Genomic DNA, 15,230 nt, shown 5'->3' with positions numbered 1-15,230 from the left:
AAAGGGTATTTTTTTCCTTAGAATGGAATTTTTAGTTTTTCCTATATTTTAAGACAAATATGGGCACAACCGCTCAATATATGAGATATATTGCAATGAATAAAGTTGTAGTAAATTTAATTACCTTTCATTTAAGTACAAGAAAGGGTCAGTAAGTCTTACAGTTCTCTAGTTATCGTAAAAAAAAGAAATTGCCATAATGGGGAAGGCAACTAATATATTGTTTAAGGCATTGTCAAAATACCTACAAAAGGCAGTACCATCGTCGAGGGCACAATCTACGATTAGCTTTTACCGGCTTTCCCCGATAGCAGCAGAGTGATGTCAGAGATCAACCATTTTTAAAATGCACTCCCCTCTTCAGCACTTCATTCATTCAGTAATGAAATCAAGATACAATCTGTAGTTTGGCTTGTTTCTCGGCCCAACTTTTTGGTTGTAGCCATAGATTCCACGGTACCGATTCTGATTTAACAATTTGTTATGGTTTTGAACTTGTTTTGATACGACCTTGACGATAGTTCACGTTAATTGGCGTGGTGTTGGTGAAACACACTGAAATTACGGGAAGTCATGTCATTAGATATCTAGCTCGCGCTCGATTATTGGTGCTCTTGAGTGTACTATGAGTCATGGTAATTACAAGATCACGATAATATCCTATCCATAACTAATTGATACATCCGAATCAGCTACCATTACCCACTCTAGGTAAACGTTTGTGTTTGTGACTCAGTCTTGTCATATTACCAGTATATTATAACTTCTTCAGTGGTTTACCGTGATTACAAACGATAAATTACAAATTAATTTCCAATGGCCGTTAAGGCTTAATGAATGTGGAGCTACTGCTCAGCGAGTTGTCAATCCACGGGTTGGAACTAGCAATACCTCTTTCACTACTAGTCTTTACTGTATATAATTGGAAAGTAAATGGGTCAATTTGTCAATAGAAAAAAAAGTAATTGTGTGGTTTTATGCAACCACGATACAAGTGATACATTTTTCGTATTATAAATATAGGCATTTAACTAAAAATATGTGGAAATTTATCCGATTTAGGGTGTTAAAAACGCGTTTTTAATCTTAACTAATAAAAATTCTCTTTAATTATCTTATATAAGCTCGCCCAACGCCAATCATGCCAGTTACTGAACATGGTGCTGTGATTCATTATTAATATCGCTTACTTATCATCGCGTATGATAGCGTCAAGGGCTAAAGAAACCGGTATAAGTAAGCTCTCCGATATGAAACAAATGTATGCAATCCGCCCGGCTTTGCACATCATGTTAACACACACTATAGTTCTATATTTACCTACGTGTTTCTTTCAGTTCTTTTTAAATAAATAAAATAAAATAAATAATTAAAACCCGTGGATTATAACACAAACGTGTACCTAGAATGGGTAATGGCAGCTGATTATGATGTATCAATTTGTTATGGTTAGGATATTATTATTGTATTACCACGACTCACAGCTCACAGTACACTCAAGAGCACCAATAAGCGAGCGCGAGCTAGATAATGACATGACTTCCAGTAATTTCAGCGTGTTTCACCAACACCACGCCAATTACCGTGAACTATCGTCAAGGTCGTATCAAAACAAGTTCAAAACCATAACAAATTGTTAAATCAGAATCGGTACCGTGGAATCTATGGCTACAACCAAAAAGTTGGGCCGAGAAACAAGCCAAACTACAGATTGTATCTTGATTTCATTACTGAATGAATGAAGTGCTGAAGAGGGGAGTGCATTTTAAAAATGGTTGATCTCTGACATCACTCTGCTGCTATCGGGGAAAGCCGGTAAAAGCTAATCGTAGATTGTGCCCTCGACGATGGTACTGCCTTTTGTAGGTATTTTGACAATGCCTTAAACAATATATTAATTGCCTTCCCCATTATGGCAATTTCTTTTTTTTACGATAACTAGAGAACTGTAAGACTTACTGACCCTTTATTGCACTTAAATGAAAGGTAATTAAATTTGCTACAACTTTATGCATTGCAATATATCTCATATATTGAGCGGTTGTGCCGATATTTGTCTTAAAATATAAGAAAAACGAAAAATTTTATTCCAAGGAAAAAAATACCCTTTTTTTAAAGCCTCATATCTCAAGAACTATTTAACGTACGGCGCTGTTTATGGGCAAATTTAATATACTTTCAATATTACATAGCAAAATTTGACAAAAAACTCATAGTTTTATAATAAACCTGTAAAATCTGAAAAAAGTCCGAAATTTTTGCAGTTTTTCGCAAATTACGCAGGGAGCATAACTTTTTTTGCTTGCAAAACATAGTCTCACATTTCTTCAAGGACTCCAAATAACATGCAAAAAATACAGAACTACATCACGCATTGTTTTTTTAGGAGATTTTTTTGTAAGATTTGACTGGTGTATATGTCTAATCCTTAAAATTAAAAATATTGCAATATAAAATGGTGACAACCAATGAGGGATATTTGAGCGACACCGTAATATTTATGTTAGTCAAATAATATTTATGTTAAAATATATAAATGTATGTAAGAGATACGAGTGACAATTAGTACCAAGTAAGGATTTGTATCACAAACTTCAGTTCTCTTTCCGTTTTATAGCTCCTTAAATGGAAACGACAATATATCACGGTTTTAACCTTTTAACCCATATCTTAACACATTCAGTCCGAATCGTTTAACCTTAGGACTTTTGAATTGGCTACTCTCTCATTCGAGGTATTGTACTGACCTTAATTTGGGAGTATAGTGGGTAGTTCTTTATTGAGACCCCTAGTCCAATAATAGTACATTATTGTCGAGGCTCGGAAGTAGCTACTTGCAGGCTGAGGATTCGTTTTAAACGGACGACCTTGGGAGTCCGTTTAATTGAATCCGAAGCCAGCAAGTAGCCTTCCAGCCGAGTCATATATAGTGCTTTTCTCAAAAATGGTGCATGAAATATAAATATCATAGAAATATTTTACAAAAGCAACTTTCTTACGTATATGTTTTCACAGAAAAAAGTAGAAACAATTGAAAAAATTAGCTTTGCCGCCTTTTTATTTTTTAAATAAAAAAATAGAAGTGTATTTTTCTGCCGAAAATACGCCAACCTATTTGAGGCAGCTAAATAGTCGCGGTACTAATCATCTGTTTGGCTGTTTAATGGGCCTGTGCCTTCATTTGATATGGCCATTTCAACTTTTAAAAAGTTTGGAACTCGACAAATAATGGAATTTGTATGCAACATTGCAGTCCCAAAATCGAGACTGCAATGTTTTTAACTTTTTAATTTTTGACTGACCATAAACTACGCGCTTCGCAACCTATTTTTTAAACGGCAAAGTTGACTTTGCCGTCCATTTTTGAGAAAAGTAACATACTTAATGTATTGCGAATATAAGTATGGCCGATATATAGTGATCTTTTAATAGTCCAATAACATCACGTTTGTAAAAAAATATATTTCATCTTTATGAAAAATAAATTATAAGTGGACAGGAGCAATCAAACTTCTCACCTAAGTAAATAATGAGTTTGCAAACTTTACGTGAACGTCATATACCTACCTATTATAGTAACGGCACCAATCATGAGTCACTTTTGACACTGACACATCGAATCCATATCGTTTCTAGATCTATTAATTGACGTAAGTATCTTAATGTTCGAATCGGGCAGTAAGAGTATTTTTCATATTTCACCGATACCTGTAAAAACTCTAGCGCTTTGCGCGTTAAAAGTTGAATGTATTTTTCGTGGTATTAATGTTAAGGTCATACTGAGAAACTTTTACTATGGAACCAACCCCGAAAACGCGGAAAAAAAATTGACTCTCCCATAGGAAATTTCAACATCAGACCAGCAAAATGTATGAAACATCCAATTTTTTTTCGGCGTTTTCCGCGGTTGGTCCAATAGTAAAAGTTGCTCAGTATGACCTAAACATTAATGGGTCTCTTTCTTTGCCTTTCGTTCTGATACATACTGTATATCCTACGTTTGTCAAATAACCCTTCAAGTGGCGGTCAACCCGTTAATGGTCGGATCGAATAGCAGTAAACTGGCGGCCCACCACTCAAGGGTAGATGCGAAAACCAGTAAACTGTCGGCCACCAGTGAGTGGTTAATGAGGTGTTGCCATATTTAGAGGTGAAATTGAACGCATTTAAGTATATTTACGCTCTTCTAGCGCCCAAAATTAGGTAGCGAGTTAGACAAGGATAGCATACCGTAAGAAACACAAAAACACTTGGTATAAAATTTGTTGGTAGGTCCCAATCATTCGGGAGCGACCGCCTAGTCCAAACTCAGTCTTGATTTTTAAGAAATTGTTTTGTTAAATAAAATGGATGTTAGATCTCTTTTAATGATTATATCTTATAAATAAAAGTCTTAATTTGATAATTAACTACCTATTACCTCCAATCTTCAATTTGTTTAATAGTGTAGTCATGTTTAACAAGGATCGTGGAAAACTGTCATTCTTCCGGAGTTAATTAGGTCTGGCCAAATGTATAAACATTATAATAATTTTATTGCTATATTCAAATAGCGTATTTAACGCTGATTATAACGATATGTGATTTAATATATTTTCAAATATAGAAAAGCTTAAATCGACGGTTTTGTAAAATTCTCTTAATCTGCGCTGACCACCCATCGGGGCCCCGCCACGTGACTGCTTTTGCACAAATCCGCGGCGCCACTAGACTACTTTTCGCGTTTTCGCTGGCGCCACTTGAAGGGATAAAAAAAAGCGACTTTAATATTACCTTCTTGCGAAAATGCGTCGGCACGCCGGCGGGCAGCCGCGCGACGAGACGCATAGCGTGCAGCCATTCCGCGTAGCCGCCCTCGCCCGGGCCTTCGCTGCCGGACGGCGTCAAGCCGAACCGGACGCCAGTCTCGCCCGCTGCAATCAATGCAAATGTCATCTCTACTGCACGCATTATTAGGTGCAAGTTTGAAATTACTGCAAGAATCTAGGTTCCAATTGCTCGATACGGCTGACCCATGACGATGTGGCTGCTGGCTAAACAGTTCGAGTCAGAGATATGGGTCAGACTTTGAAATGAATGTTGTATCTTCTGTAGAGACATAAGTATTTTTTTTTTGATCCAAGCTCTTATCGCTGACTGTAATTTTCTTTCATCAGTCAACAAATACAATCGAGACAATTCTAACAAACCCAAACACAATGAGGTTTTGCGTTGTTTTATTGCACATTTCATTTGGCCACCTGCGGTCTCCATCACCAGATTAGCTCGATGGTACCATAATATTGCATTGTCACCCAACTTATATAAGTACTTTCAACTCTATCGAATAATGGGAAGTGGATATTATTTAGCTTGCTAGATTTGATTACAAACATAACAGAAAACGGGACAGGTGAAACTAAATAAAAACAGCTAAGTATCGATTCCAGTAGGTTAGAATAAAAGGATTAGGTATATACTATAAACCTGTATGCCGATAAGGGTTCAGTCAATCAGAAAATGAGGCTTTATTTTATAGCCCTTAACTTCGAGTATGTCTTCAGGAGACACGGCTGACCAAATCACCCATATACCTACATACGGAGAGTTTGTATATACAGCTGTGCTAAAGTTTACTGACAGTAAGAGTTACTTAGTGTGGCGTCACCGCATTTGTGCGGTGTTTGTTTAAGCCGGCCAGCAAAAGCTCTATATCCGTTTATATCCGTTTCGGCTTAGACGACTCGTCATTGGGTGGTAACATCCTGAAGTTTATTGTACTAAACTGTACCTAACCTACCCAAACTCACCCAACCCAAAGGTTGTCTGGAAGAGATCGCTCTTTAGCGATAAGACCGCCTGTTTTCTGCCTCTACATTTAATCAATTGTTCTTTTGTAACTTTTTACTGAGGTGTGCCAATAGAGTATTCTATCTATCTATCTAATATAGTACATAAAATAGAACAGATGCCAGGCTCAGAGTTATTATGATTAGCTTGTTCGCCGGACTTTCAACTATTTATAACGTTTGCCCTTTTATGGCAATATCCAATTACTAAGTCTTACATTATCTACCTGACCTTAAAGTCACGGCAAGTTCGCTTCTAGGGGTACGGCCTATATCCTAAACCACCCTACGGGTACGGGTAACGGGTAGAGAGGGCAGGTAGAGTTATAGCCTCATGGGTGTCATTATCGCGCTCTTTAGCCAGGGTCCCTCTGTTCTACTCATACTTTAACTAGAAAAGTTAGATACATTAATTATTGTGCATTTGGTGTCTAGCTGACAAAAATCACTTGACTTGGCTGAAGTTTGAGTTGTATATATATCCATTCTAATTGCAGAAATATACCTACTTTAATCCGTTGTACTCGTAAACATTCAGTAGACATTTTGATTGACGCATGAAAATGACTCGGAGTTAGTTCTTGTTTAGTCATGGTGATTTACACTATTATAGTATTTCATATTGTAGACAGTAAACCTATATTCTTTTTTATGCACGACAGCCATGCATAATGCAACGGAACGTTTCAAATTAATCAACAGCCTCGAGATTAATCAGAGCGATGTTTTTTTTTACGTATTTCACAAAATATGAGCATTGTTGCATTCTTGTAATCCATTTTCTTTTAACAATATCCGATATTTTTAAAATCCCTACAAATATTTTAATGCGAAAGTAACTTTGTCTCTCCGTCTGTTACCTCTTCACGCTTAAACTGCTGAACATATTTACATTAAATTAGGTGTGGTATGGAGATAGTAGGCCTGGGGAAGGACATGGGATAGTTTGTATCAATCATCATCATCATCATTCCACGCAGAAGAAGTCACAGGCAGAAGCTAGTAGGTAATCAATATGTGGGGTAGGTATTCGTCACATTTAGTTATTTCTATCGTTACTTTGTGTTACGATAGTTTTATATAGTTTTATAAATACGTCTCTAAAAAGTTTAAGTCACAGCGTTTCCGAAAACATAACCCATCGTCGACGACGTCAAAATTAATGCAAACAGCCTATTTGGCTGACACAAAGGCTATTCCGTCTAGTCTGGCTTTTCCACGAAAGAATATGCTATACTGTGCGAATGCATGCACAGTTACTACCTTATCATTCTGAGATGTTGGGTCCGCGACTCGACTCAACATTCCTATTTGTTTCTGTATGTCGCTGTCTGGCGGTATCGCTTAATTATTTATCATAAATAGAACTTCGTTTAACTTAAATTGTTCACATTAATGGACGGCTTCCATTTCTGTGTATAAAAAGCTTTTTGTCGCAGAGCTACTTTTCCACGTTTATATCGTCAATTACTGGCCACTCTAGATGGTCACACCACTCACACCATATATACTAAAAATGAATTATATAATATTTGTGAGCCGAACCCAAATTTTTTTATTTTATTAAGACATGGGTAAAGAACCTATCTTTGTTAAGTACCTTTCTACCTGACTTCGAGAACCAAGTTTTAAGTATGTACTTAATACTTCGTTCATTAATTTTCACAATGTTTACATTACAGTTTCTGTAAGATATTGTATTTCACATTAAAAATACTTTTTAGAGGTTACCCAGCATGACCTAATGGAAAAGCGGAGAGGATAATGAAATATGTCTATACTGTCTAGATATAGACTTACCGACCGAACATTAATTAACCTCAAAACGTTTTTAATTCAGATTTAGTTTAACTAGTATAAGGCTGCATCAGTAGACTGCGAGTGCCAGAGTGCGAGAGCCAAATCAAAGATCATAATCAAGGTAAGCTTCGAATAAAAAAACTTTAAAGGCTTCACAAGAAAAGATCATTTCCCTATAATTCAATTTAATAATACCTGCGCCTGCCCGCGACGAGGCAGCTAAGTTCCGGAGAGAGTTGAGGATGGCACTCATCTGTCCTGCCCAAGGAACACATTGGACAACAAACGCATATCACTACACCACCACCAAGTCAGCGACCCACTGCAGTGTCACTGCGGACGCGACCATCCTCAACCCCGACACACCACTCCCGATATTCCCGACTTTCGACACTGACAACCGGGATGGGAAATGTGAATTATCCCCCATATCTCGACAGCATTTGAGACTGCGTATTCGACCAGCTGATGCGATGTTTACTGGGAAAGTCGCGAAATAAAGCGACGGGACCGCTGGCCCTGTACCACGATAATGCGTAAAATCGTCATATCGCAGGTCTTGAATGCACTCTAGTAGCCTGTTTGCATGACAAGGATATGAACGGGGAGCTTCGTGGTACCTGCCACGGGCATGCGCCCTGGAGACTTGAAGCAGCGTGCTTGTGTGCGTTGTGAATCGATTTCGCGAACTGCCTGTGTACGTCAGTGTCGAGCCGTGTTAGACGCGAGGCGCCGATCTTAGAGTCAGTTTAGAAGTGCGTAATGCTATTTGAAATCTTCATGAATGAATTTGTAGTTGTAACTTTTACCTTATACGTAAAACAGTCTTATTGTAACTTTTGGATTGGATAGAAGCAACTTCTTGCTAGCTTTATGTGATCAAAGTACGAGTACAATAGCTTGTACGGTAACGATATAATTGCAAGAAGTATCGATTATTCACGGGGCATTCTGCAACTTGTTTGCAAAAAAATCTTGGGTAGATAATGTACATCGAGCCGCAAAATACCATGGCCACTTGAGGCATCCATTTATACAGTGTCCATGGAATTATGCAGGTCGCTGTACATATTCAGGAGAGTGTGCTCAACAATAAATGACTTCAATAATTTCTTTACATAAACAAACGATCAGGAGTGGAGAGCAAATGCACCCTTATGTTGGCAATATATTCTTACGTGCAAGTGATTTGCCGCGTTTTTCTAATGCGAACTGGTTAATAAGCGTGGAACCCTCTACCTCTACTCTAGCGGTATCTGTACACATCTGTATCGGTTTTTAAAAGGAGAGAGAGTTAAATAATCATCATAGGCGGTTTACTAACGAATGGGCCAAAAACGTTTCCCAAAGTATCACATCCCAAACTATGTTTCCCAAATTATCATTTCCCAAAAAAATGTTTGGCAAAACAACTTATCGCAATTTTTCAGTCAGCAATAGACTTTTTTGGCAAGTTATTGTTTAGCAAATAATTACTTGGACAAGTTTCATTTTACCAAGTATTATTTAGTCAAATGTATCATTAAGCTTAACATATTGCATGACATACAATTTACATACCAATAGATATTTTTATTTTTGCTTTTATTCGAAATACTTAATCCCGACCTTGTTTTTTTATCATTTTGGTTATGTTTTACGCATACGGATGTAATTAGTTGAACCATAAACATTATAATTAAAAAAAAAACAATTTCTATGAGGGCCGGTGAAAGATTATTGTAGATGGTGCACTATGTAGAAAAGGAGGTAAAACCACCCACTTTTCTAGTAGCATTTCGTTTCTGTAAGGGTCGTAGTTCTAGCCTAACCTAACCCACTTCTCTGATAGCAGTTCGGTTCTGTGAGGATCGCAGTTCGAACCTAATCAAATCCACTTTTCTAGTAGCATTTCGTTTCTGTAAGGTCGCAGTTCTAACCTAACCTAACCCACTTTTGTTCGGTTCTGTGAGGATCGCAGTTCAAACCTAACCTAACCCACTTAACGGCTTTTTTGGAATATAATATTAGCCAATAAAAAACGTTTGCTAAATAATTTTTTGTCCTAACAACATTTGACAAAGTAAAATCATGCCAAGTGATAATTTGACCAAATAAATTATATGCGAAGAGTAACTTTGCTAAAGGTTCCTTTGGGAAATGAAACTATTGCGATAAGTTTGTTGGGAAGTGAAATTTGGCGAAAGGTATTTGGCCCAAACGAAAGTACACCATCATAGGCATTATCTGAAATTAGATTGACCCTAATTATAGACTACTACAGTCCACATTTAATAATATAAACACAAGTCTGGTATAGTTATGCCGCAATAGAAAAGTGAAGGCGGCACACAGCCTCTTCGGTTGTCGTCGCAGTAGGTTCTGTCGCACGAACCGTGCAGGGCAACCTGACTTACCCACTCGAGTATCTACTTTTAGAAGCAGATACTCGAGTTATTAACATAGAAGCGCTGGTGGCCTAGCGGTAAAAGCGTGCGACTTTCCATCCGGACGTCGCGGGTTCTAATCCCGGCTCGTACCATATGAGTTTTTCGGAACTTATGTACGAAATATCATTTGATATTTACCAGTTGTTTTTCGGTGAAGGAAAACATCGTGAGGAAACGGGGCTAATCCCAATAAGGCCTAGTTTCTCCTCTGGGTTGGAAGGTCAGATGGCAGTCGCTTTCGTAAAAACTAGTGGCTACGTCAAATCATGGGATTAGTTGTCAAGCGGACCCCAGGCTCCCATGAGCCGTGGCAAAATGCCGGGATAATGCGAGGAAGAAGATACCTTAGTTATTAACATTCAATAATGTAAACCAGTTTAGTATGGTCACACAGCACGGTGTAGGCAGCGCAGAGCCTCTTCCGCACGAACCGCGCCGGCCACTAGCAACCTGACTTACCCACCAGATTATCTACTTCTATAGCCCACATTAAAAATGTTAATAATAAGAACGAATTAAAAATTAGTTACTCTGCCTTTGGCGTTAAACTATAGGTATATATATATATAGTGCAATAGTGCTAACCACCAATTGTTTTTGTTAATCTGTATTTACTGGTGAGAACCTGTAATAGGATTTTTGTATCACATTTATAAAACCTATATAGACATGTTAACAGCTGTTAGATCTCCGAATAGTAAGTAATAAATAAATAAAATAAATAAATAAGTGTAGTATATTTACTGATATGCCGCAGCAGCACGGTGAAGGCGGCGCACAGCCTCTTCTGTTGTCGTCGATGCCGGTCCCGCACTCGCACGCACCGTGCCAGCCGCTCGCCAGCCACTCGCAGTCTCACTTCCCACTCGATAGCCTGCTTTTGGAGCTCTTCCACATCTGCATTGTTTAAAGCAATAAACTTTTTTCAATGACGATTTATGCTGCAGAAAGCATACAGTCGTGAAATGCAAAGATTTGTCACTTTCGCTATATTGCTAAGTACTTAAAAACTTTTGTAGACTTCACTCTACAATTTTTTTCTCTCTCTCGATTTCGACGTGACTTTCAATTGAATTGATATTAAGTATGTAAATAGCGCTCTTACATAAATAGTTCTAATTGTTAAGCGACTATGTAGGTTAGGTACCTAAAGCAAAAAATCCAATTCTTTCCTCCAAATAAAGAGAGTCCCTCGGGCTGTGTATATGTATAATACACACACCTAATTTATTTATATTAAATATTATTTTTGGAAGAACGGGAGATGAAAACGTGTCATAAAATCGCTGTAGGTAAGTATATTTGATATTTATCCATTATGAATCGACACGTACCTAATCCTTCCAAGTAACTTCTCTCGAATGAGTCGTCGTGGTCGTTGCAAATCGACTGCGAGGACGCTAGAGACGCGGCTGAAGTTGATCTAAAGTAAACAATGAGTACTTAATTAACACATTATTTGCCATTAAGTGCTACGGGTTACGCTCGTAGCGTGTAGCCACGGTTTCGCTATATGTAGCGCGTAGTCGCTACGAACAGTGTACCCGACAGTCGGGTTCTTGGCCCTGAATGTGTTAAGGTGAGGTGGGTGGGAATTTTCATTTCAATTTCACTACACCTTATAAAGCAAAGTCTCCCGCCGCGTCTGTCTGTTTGTGTGTATGTATGTTAGCGATAAACTCAAAAACTACTGAACGGATATTCATGCGGTTTTCACCTATCAATAGAGTGATTGGAGTAAGATTTCGGTGTATCATTTGTCACCCCGTGCGAAGCCGCGGCGGGTACCTAGTATATAATTATGTACTTCAATCAAAACTTTATTTAATCCCGTAACTATTGAAAAAATACAATCAGATAAGTTTTAGTGTTAAATAATCGAATCATAACTGTGATAGTCGTACCAAAATAAATAGTACCTAGGTAATGGTAATGGCTGATACTTTACAAGAATCCGAATTACGTCAAATTTACCTTGTACGTTGTTATATCAGACAGACAATAAATAAAAGTCTTTCAACTAAAGAATGAAGAATGAAGAGGAAAGTAAAAGCTCTCAGATTCTCACTTACTCAAACTATTTTTATTGTTACCCGCCGTCGAATTCAGTTAGGCATTGTGGTTAACCAGAACCCGAGCTAAGTAATTATTTTTAGAAGAGCTCGTAAACCTTCCTACAGGATGAGAAAATAAATATTCCAGATGTTCATCGCACTTATTTTATTTAAGAAAAGTACTTATGTAGAGGGATACTATACTCAGTAAATTGGATAATCATTACTTTCGTGTCATTATAAGGTAACGAATTAACAAAATATTGCCTCGTTCTCGTATAACAACGCATAAGTACCATTAAAGAAATGTTTTTTCTTCGCCCAAGTTTTCATCATCTGGAAATAAGCTTATTATCGCTTGAACGGGTTTCGGATTTACTCCGTTTTTAGGGTTTCGTTATATGTATTTACCAAAAGGGTTCACAAAACATCCCTAGTTAAATTATTTACTTACATACAACAAATGTTATTGATGTTTTTTCCTCACGACAGAAGCCGCCGCAAATAAATGAATATTTTTTTATGGTTCATGACGATGATACTTAGAGCATTTAATAACTGGAGTGAGTGGAGTGGCCATTGAGAGCTTACCCCTCTGCCGAAAAACTTGCACAATTGTGCAAACTTTTGTATGGACTGACATGGCTATTTGTACGTTACGTACAAATCATGTAGAAATAGCAATACATTTGAGACATCAAATGTATTGAGGGACGCCCTGCCCCGCAAAAATCGGCAGACTGTTTCGTAAAGAAAATGACAGTGATGACATCTCCAGTTACTAAGTAAATGCCCTAAGCGATGATAAGATTTATAATGTTATATAAAATTCATACAATATACCCGTTAGGCGGCATGTTCAAAGTGAAATATCCTAAGTGGTTACTTGTGCTTCGCGGAATTCGATTGCGCTTTTATGGAATTTCCTCAGAACAATGAATAATTTCAACATAAATTATTAGACGCAGAATGAAAGGTTTGCATACAACATTTTGAAATAAATAAATATTTGACAATTATATACAGGGTGGAAAGGCACGACGATCCTTTCCGGAAATGGGAGATAGTTTAGCCTAAGCTCTATATTTTCTCCATAGAAACTATGTTAATATGGGCAACCGTTTCTAAATTATGACCTTTTAAACATCCACGCAAAAAACTACTTTGTTCTAACCCTAACAGGTGACAGGGTCAATGAACTTACTTGTAAACAATCAGTATTCGACAGGAAATTATGCTAATTTGTTGCCATCTAACCATTTTTAGGTCTGCTTACAGCACGGTAAGAATCATTGCAGGATTTTCGCTTTCTTAGTGGTTCCACTTGTTCAATACTTGAATGAAATAGTTATGTTATTCCTTAATATTAATAATACTAACCACAACATTGTTTACAACGACAGTTCAAATGGTGACATTGACAACCACTCAAAAGTACGCAATAGTCTTATAAATATCTCTGGTTTCCTTGACTGATAAAAAGGTTTTAGTTTCTTAACACGTTTCACAAAATTATTTTCGAATAATTGGAAACTATCTAAAATAATTAAAAATAACAAGTAGGTTGTGTTAGTTGCACCAAATGAACTTGCAAAAATTAAATACTAAGAATAAATCAAGAATAAATACTTCTTCAATACCAAACTAACAAACCTTCTTGCGTGGTAGGAAATAGACAAAACGTCTGATGTTTGAAATTAAATTTTCATTGAACTATACTTATTGAATGTCATATTCTTCAAATAAAAATGTTAGATGCTCGTGGCTATTTAAATTTGTGGGGCTGTGTAAAAGATATGGTGTACCAAACCAAACGGAATGTGAAACTGCGGACGAAATGAGACAAAGGCTAATTGGTGCTTTCTGCGGAGGATAAATGACGAAGAGCATACACTATATCGCATGTGCATCGACATACTCGGGTACGGGCTGCGGCGGCGTTGTAATACACGGAGGTACATTTGAACACCGTATGTGAAAAGAAGATAGTATTAAATATTGGAAAAAAGTAATTATCTAAGAAAGTAATAAAATTGTTTGTAATATTTTTGCATGCATTTGATTTATTTGACATTTATGCGTCATTCATACATCATTGCGATACTGTCAACGATCGGAAAAAAGTGTAAAGTCCCGAGCTTTCCCGACGGAGATCCTTAATCTAGCCGTCATGTGCACATGCTATAGGGTTATCACCACAGTTAAAAAGTAGTATTTTTGCAATTTTTATTTTTTACTCAATTAACGATTCTTACCATTACCAATAGTCTCTGTATCACTTAAACGACCTAATACTTCCGGGAAGGATCGTCGTGCCTTTCCACCCTGTATATACATAGAAAACATGCATGCCTAAAGAAAAAATATCTGTGCTCAATATACAAATAAATGCCCTTACTGGGATTCGAACCCAGGACAATCGGTTGCAGGTTGCATCGGTCACTACCTCACTATAGTGCGACATAAAATAGTAGAAATTAAATAAAATGGAAATAAAAAATGTTGCCATTTTACGTCAAAAATGTGACAGTTACGTGTTAGGTACGTAGGAAGTGGCGCCCTCAATAATTTACTACAATTTCTTGTCGGACTATACCCACTAGGTCAGACCGGTCGTCAAAATACGACTATACTTTTTCAATCTCCTTCGTCATTCTTAGCTCGCGCTCGTTAGAATGTCGTATTAAAATGACATATCTTCGGTTGCCATTACCTACTTATTTTTAGGCTTTATTCTAAGCATGTGACTTACGCATGGCAGTAGTCGATGGCACTGCTGGTAGCCCAGTCCCGCTGGTCCGCGTACAAGTCATCCAGCAGATCTTGAACCAATTCTCTTACGTCCCGTTTCTGAACACACAGAATTTTAAAGTTCCAAGAACAACTGAACAGTTATATATCTATAGTCGGAGGATATTTTCAGGCCCCTGTACAGTCACCATCTGATATATCAGAGCCGGCAAGGTGCTTACAAATATCTGAACACGCCTCTATTGTTAAGGCACTAGAGTGCGTGTTCATACATTTTTGAGCACCCCGGCCGCTCCGATATATTTATCTGATGGCGATATTCTAGCAGGCTAGGTCCAAACTTACTGTAAATGTGAGCTTATCAATGG

The 15,230-nt window shown here is 37.5% G+C and overlaps 1 protein-coding gene across 2 annotated transcripts in view; it reads right to left on the bottom strand.

Annotated features, from left to right (window-relative positions):
- The window catches only part of LOC134793714 (uncharacterized), a 29,114-nt gene that overhangs the window by 12,636 nt on the left and 1,248 nt on the right, over window positions 1-15,230 (bottom strand). Inside the window, exons 2-5 of one of the 2 annotated variants that reach the window (XM_063765365.1) lie at window positions 14,864-14,961; window positions 11,392-11,480; window positions 10,802-10,954; window positions 4,774-4,913 (exon numbers count right to left, since the gene is read on the bottom strand). In XM_063765365.1, the coding sequence (XP_063621435.1) occupies window positions 4,774-4,913; window positions 10,802-10,954; window positions 11,392-11,480; window positions 14,864-14,961 (480 nt within the window). Of the gene's footprint in view, window positions 1-4,773; window positions 4,914-7,823; window positions 8,245-10,801; window positions 10,955-11,391; window positions 11,481-14,863; window positions 14,962-15,230 lie in introns of those variants that run through there. The other variant, XM_063765364.1, reaches the window with a different exon arrangement.

Source organism: Cydia splendana, chromosome 9, assembly GCF_910591565.1.
Source record: "Cydia splendana chromosome 9, ilCydSple1.2, whole genome shotgun sequence".
NCBI classification, from domain to species: Eukaryota; Metazoa; Arthropoda; class Insecta; order Lepidoptera; family Tortricidae; genus Cydia; species Cydia splendana.
The sequence above is the reverse complement of the archived record's forward strand: the minus strand, read 5'-3'. Positions and strand labels throughout refer to the sequence as shown.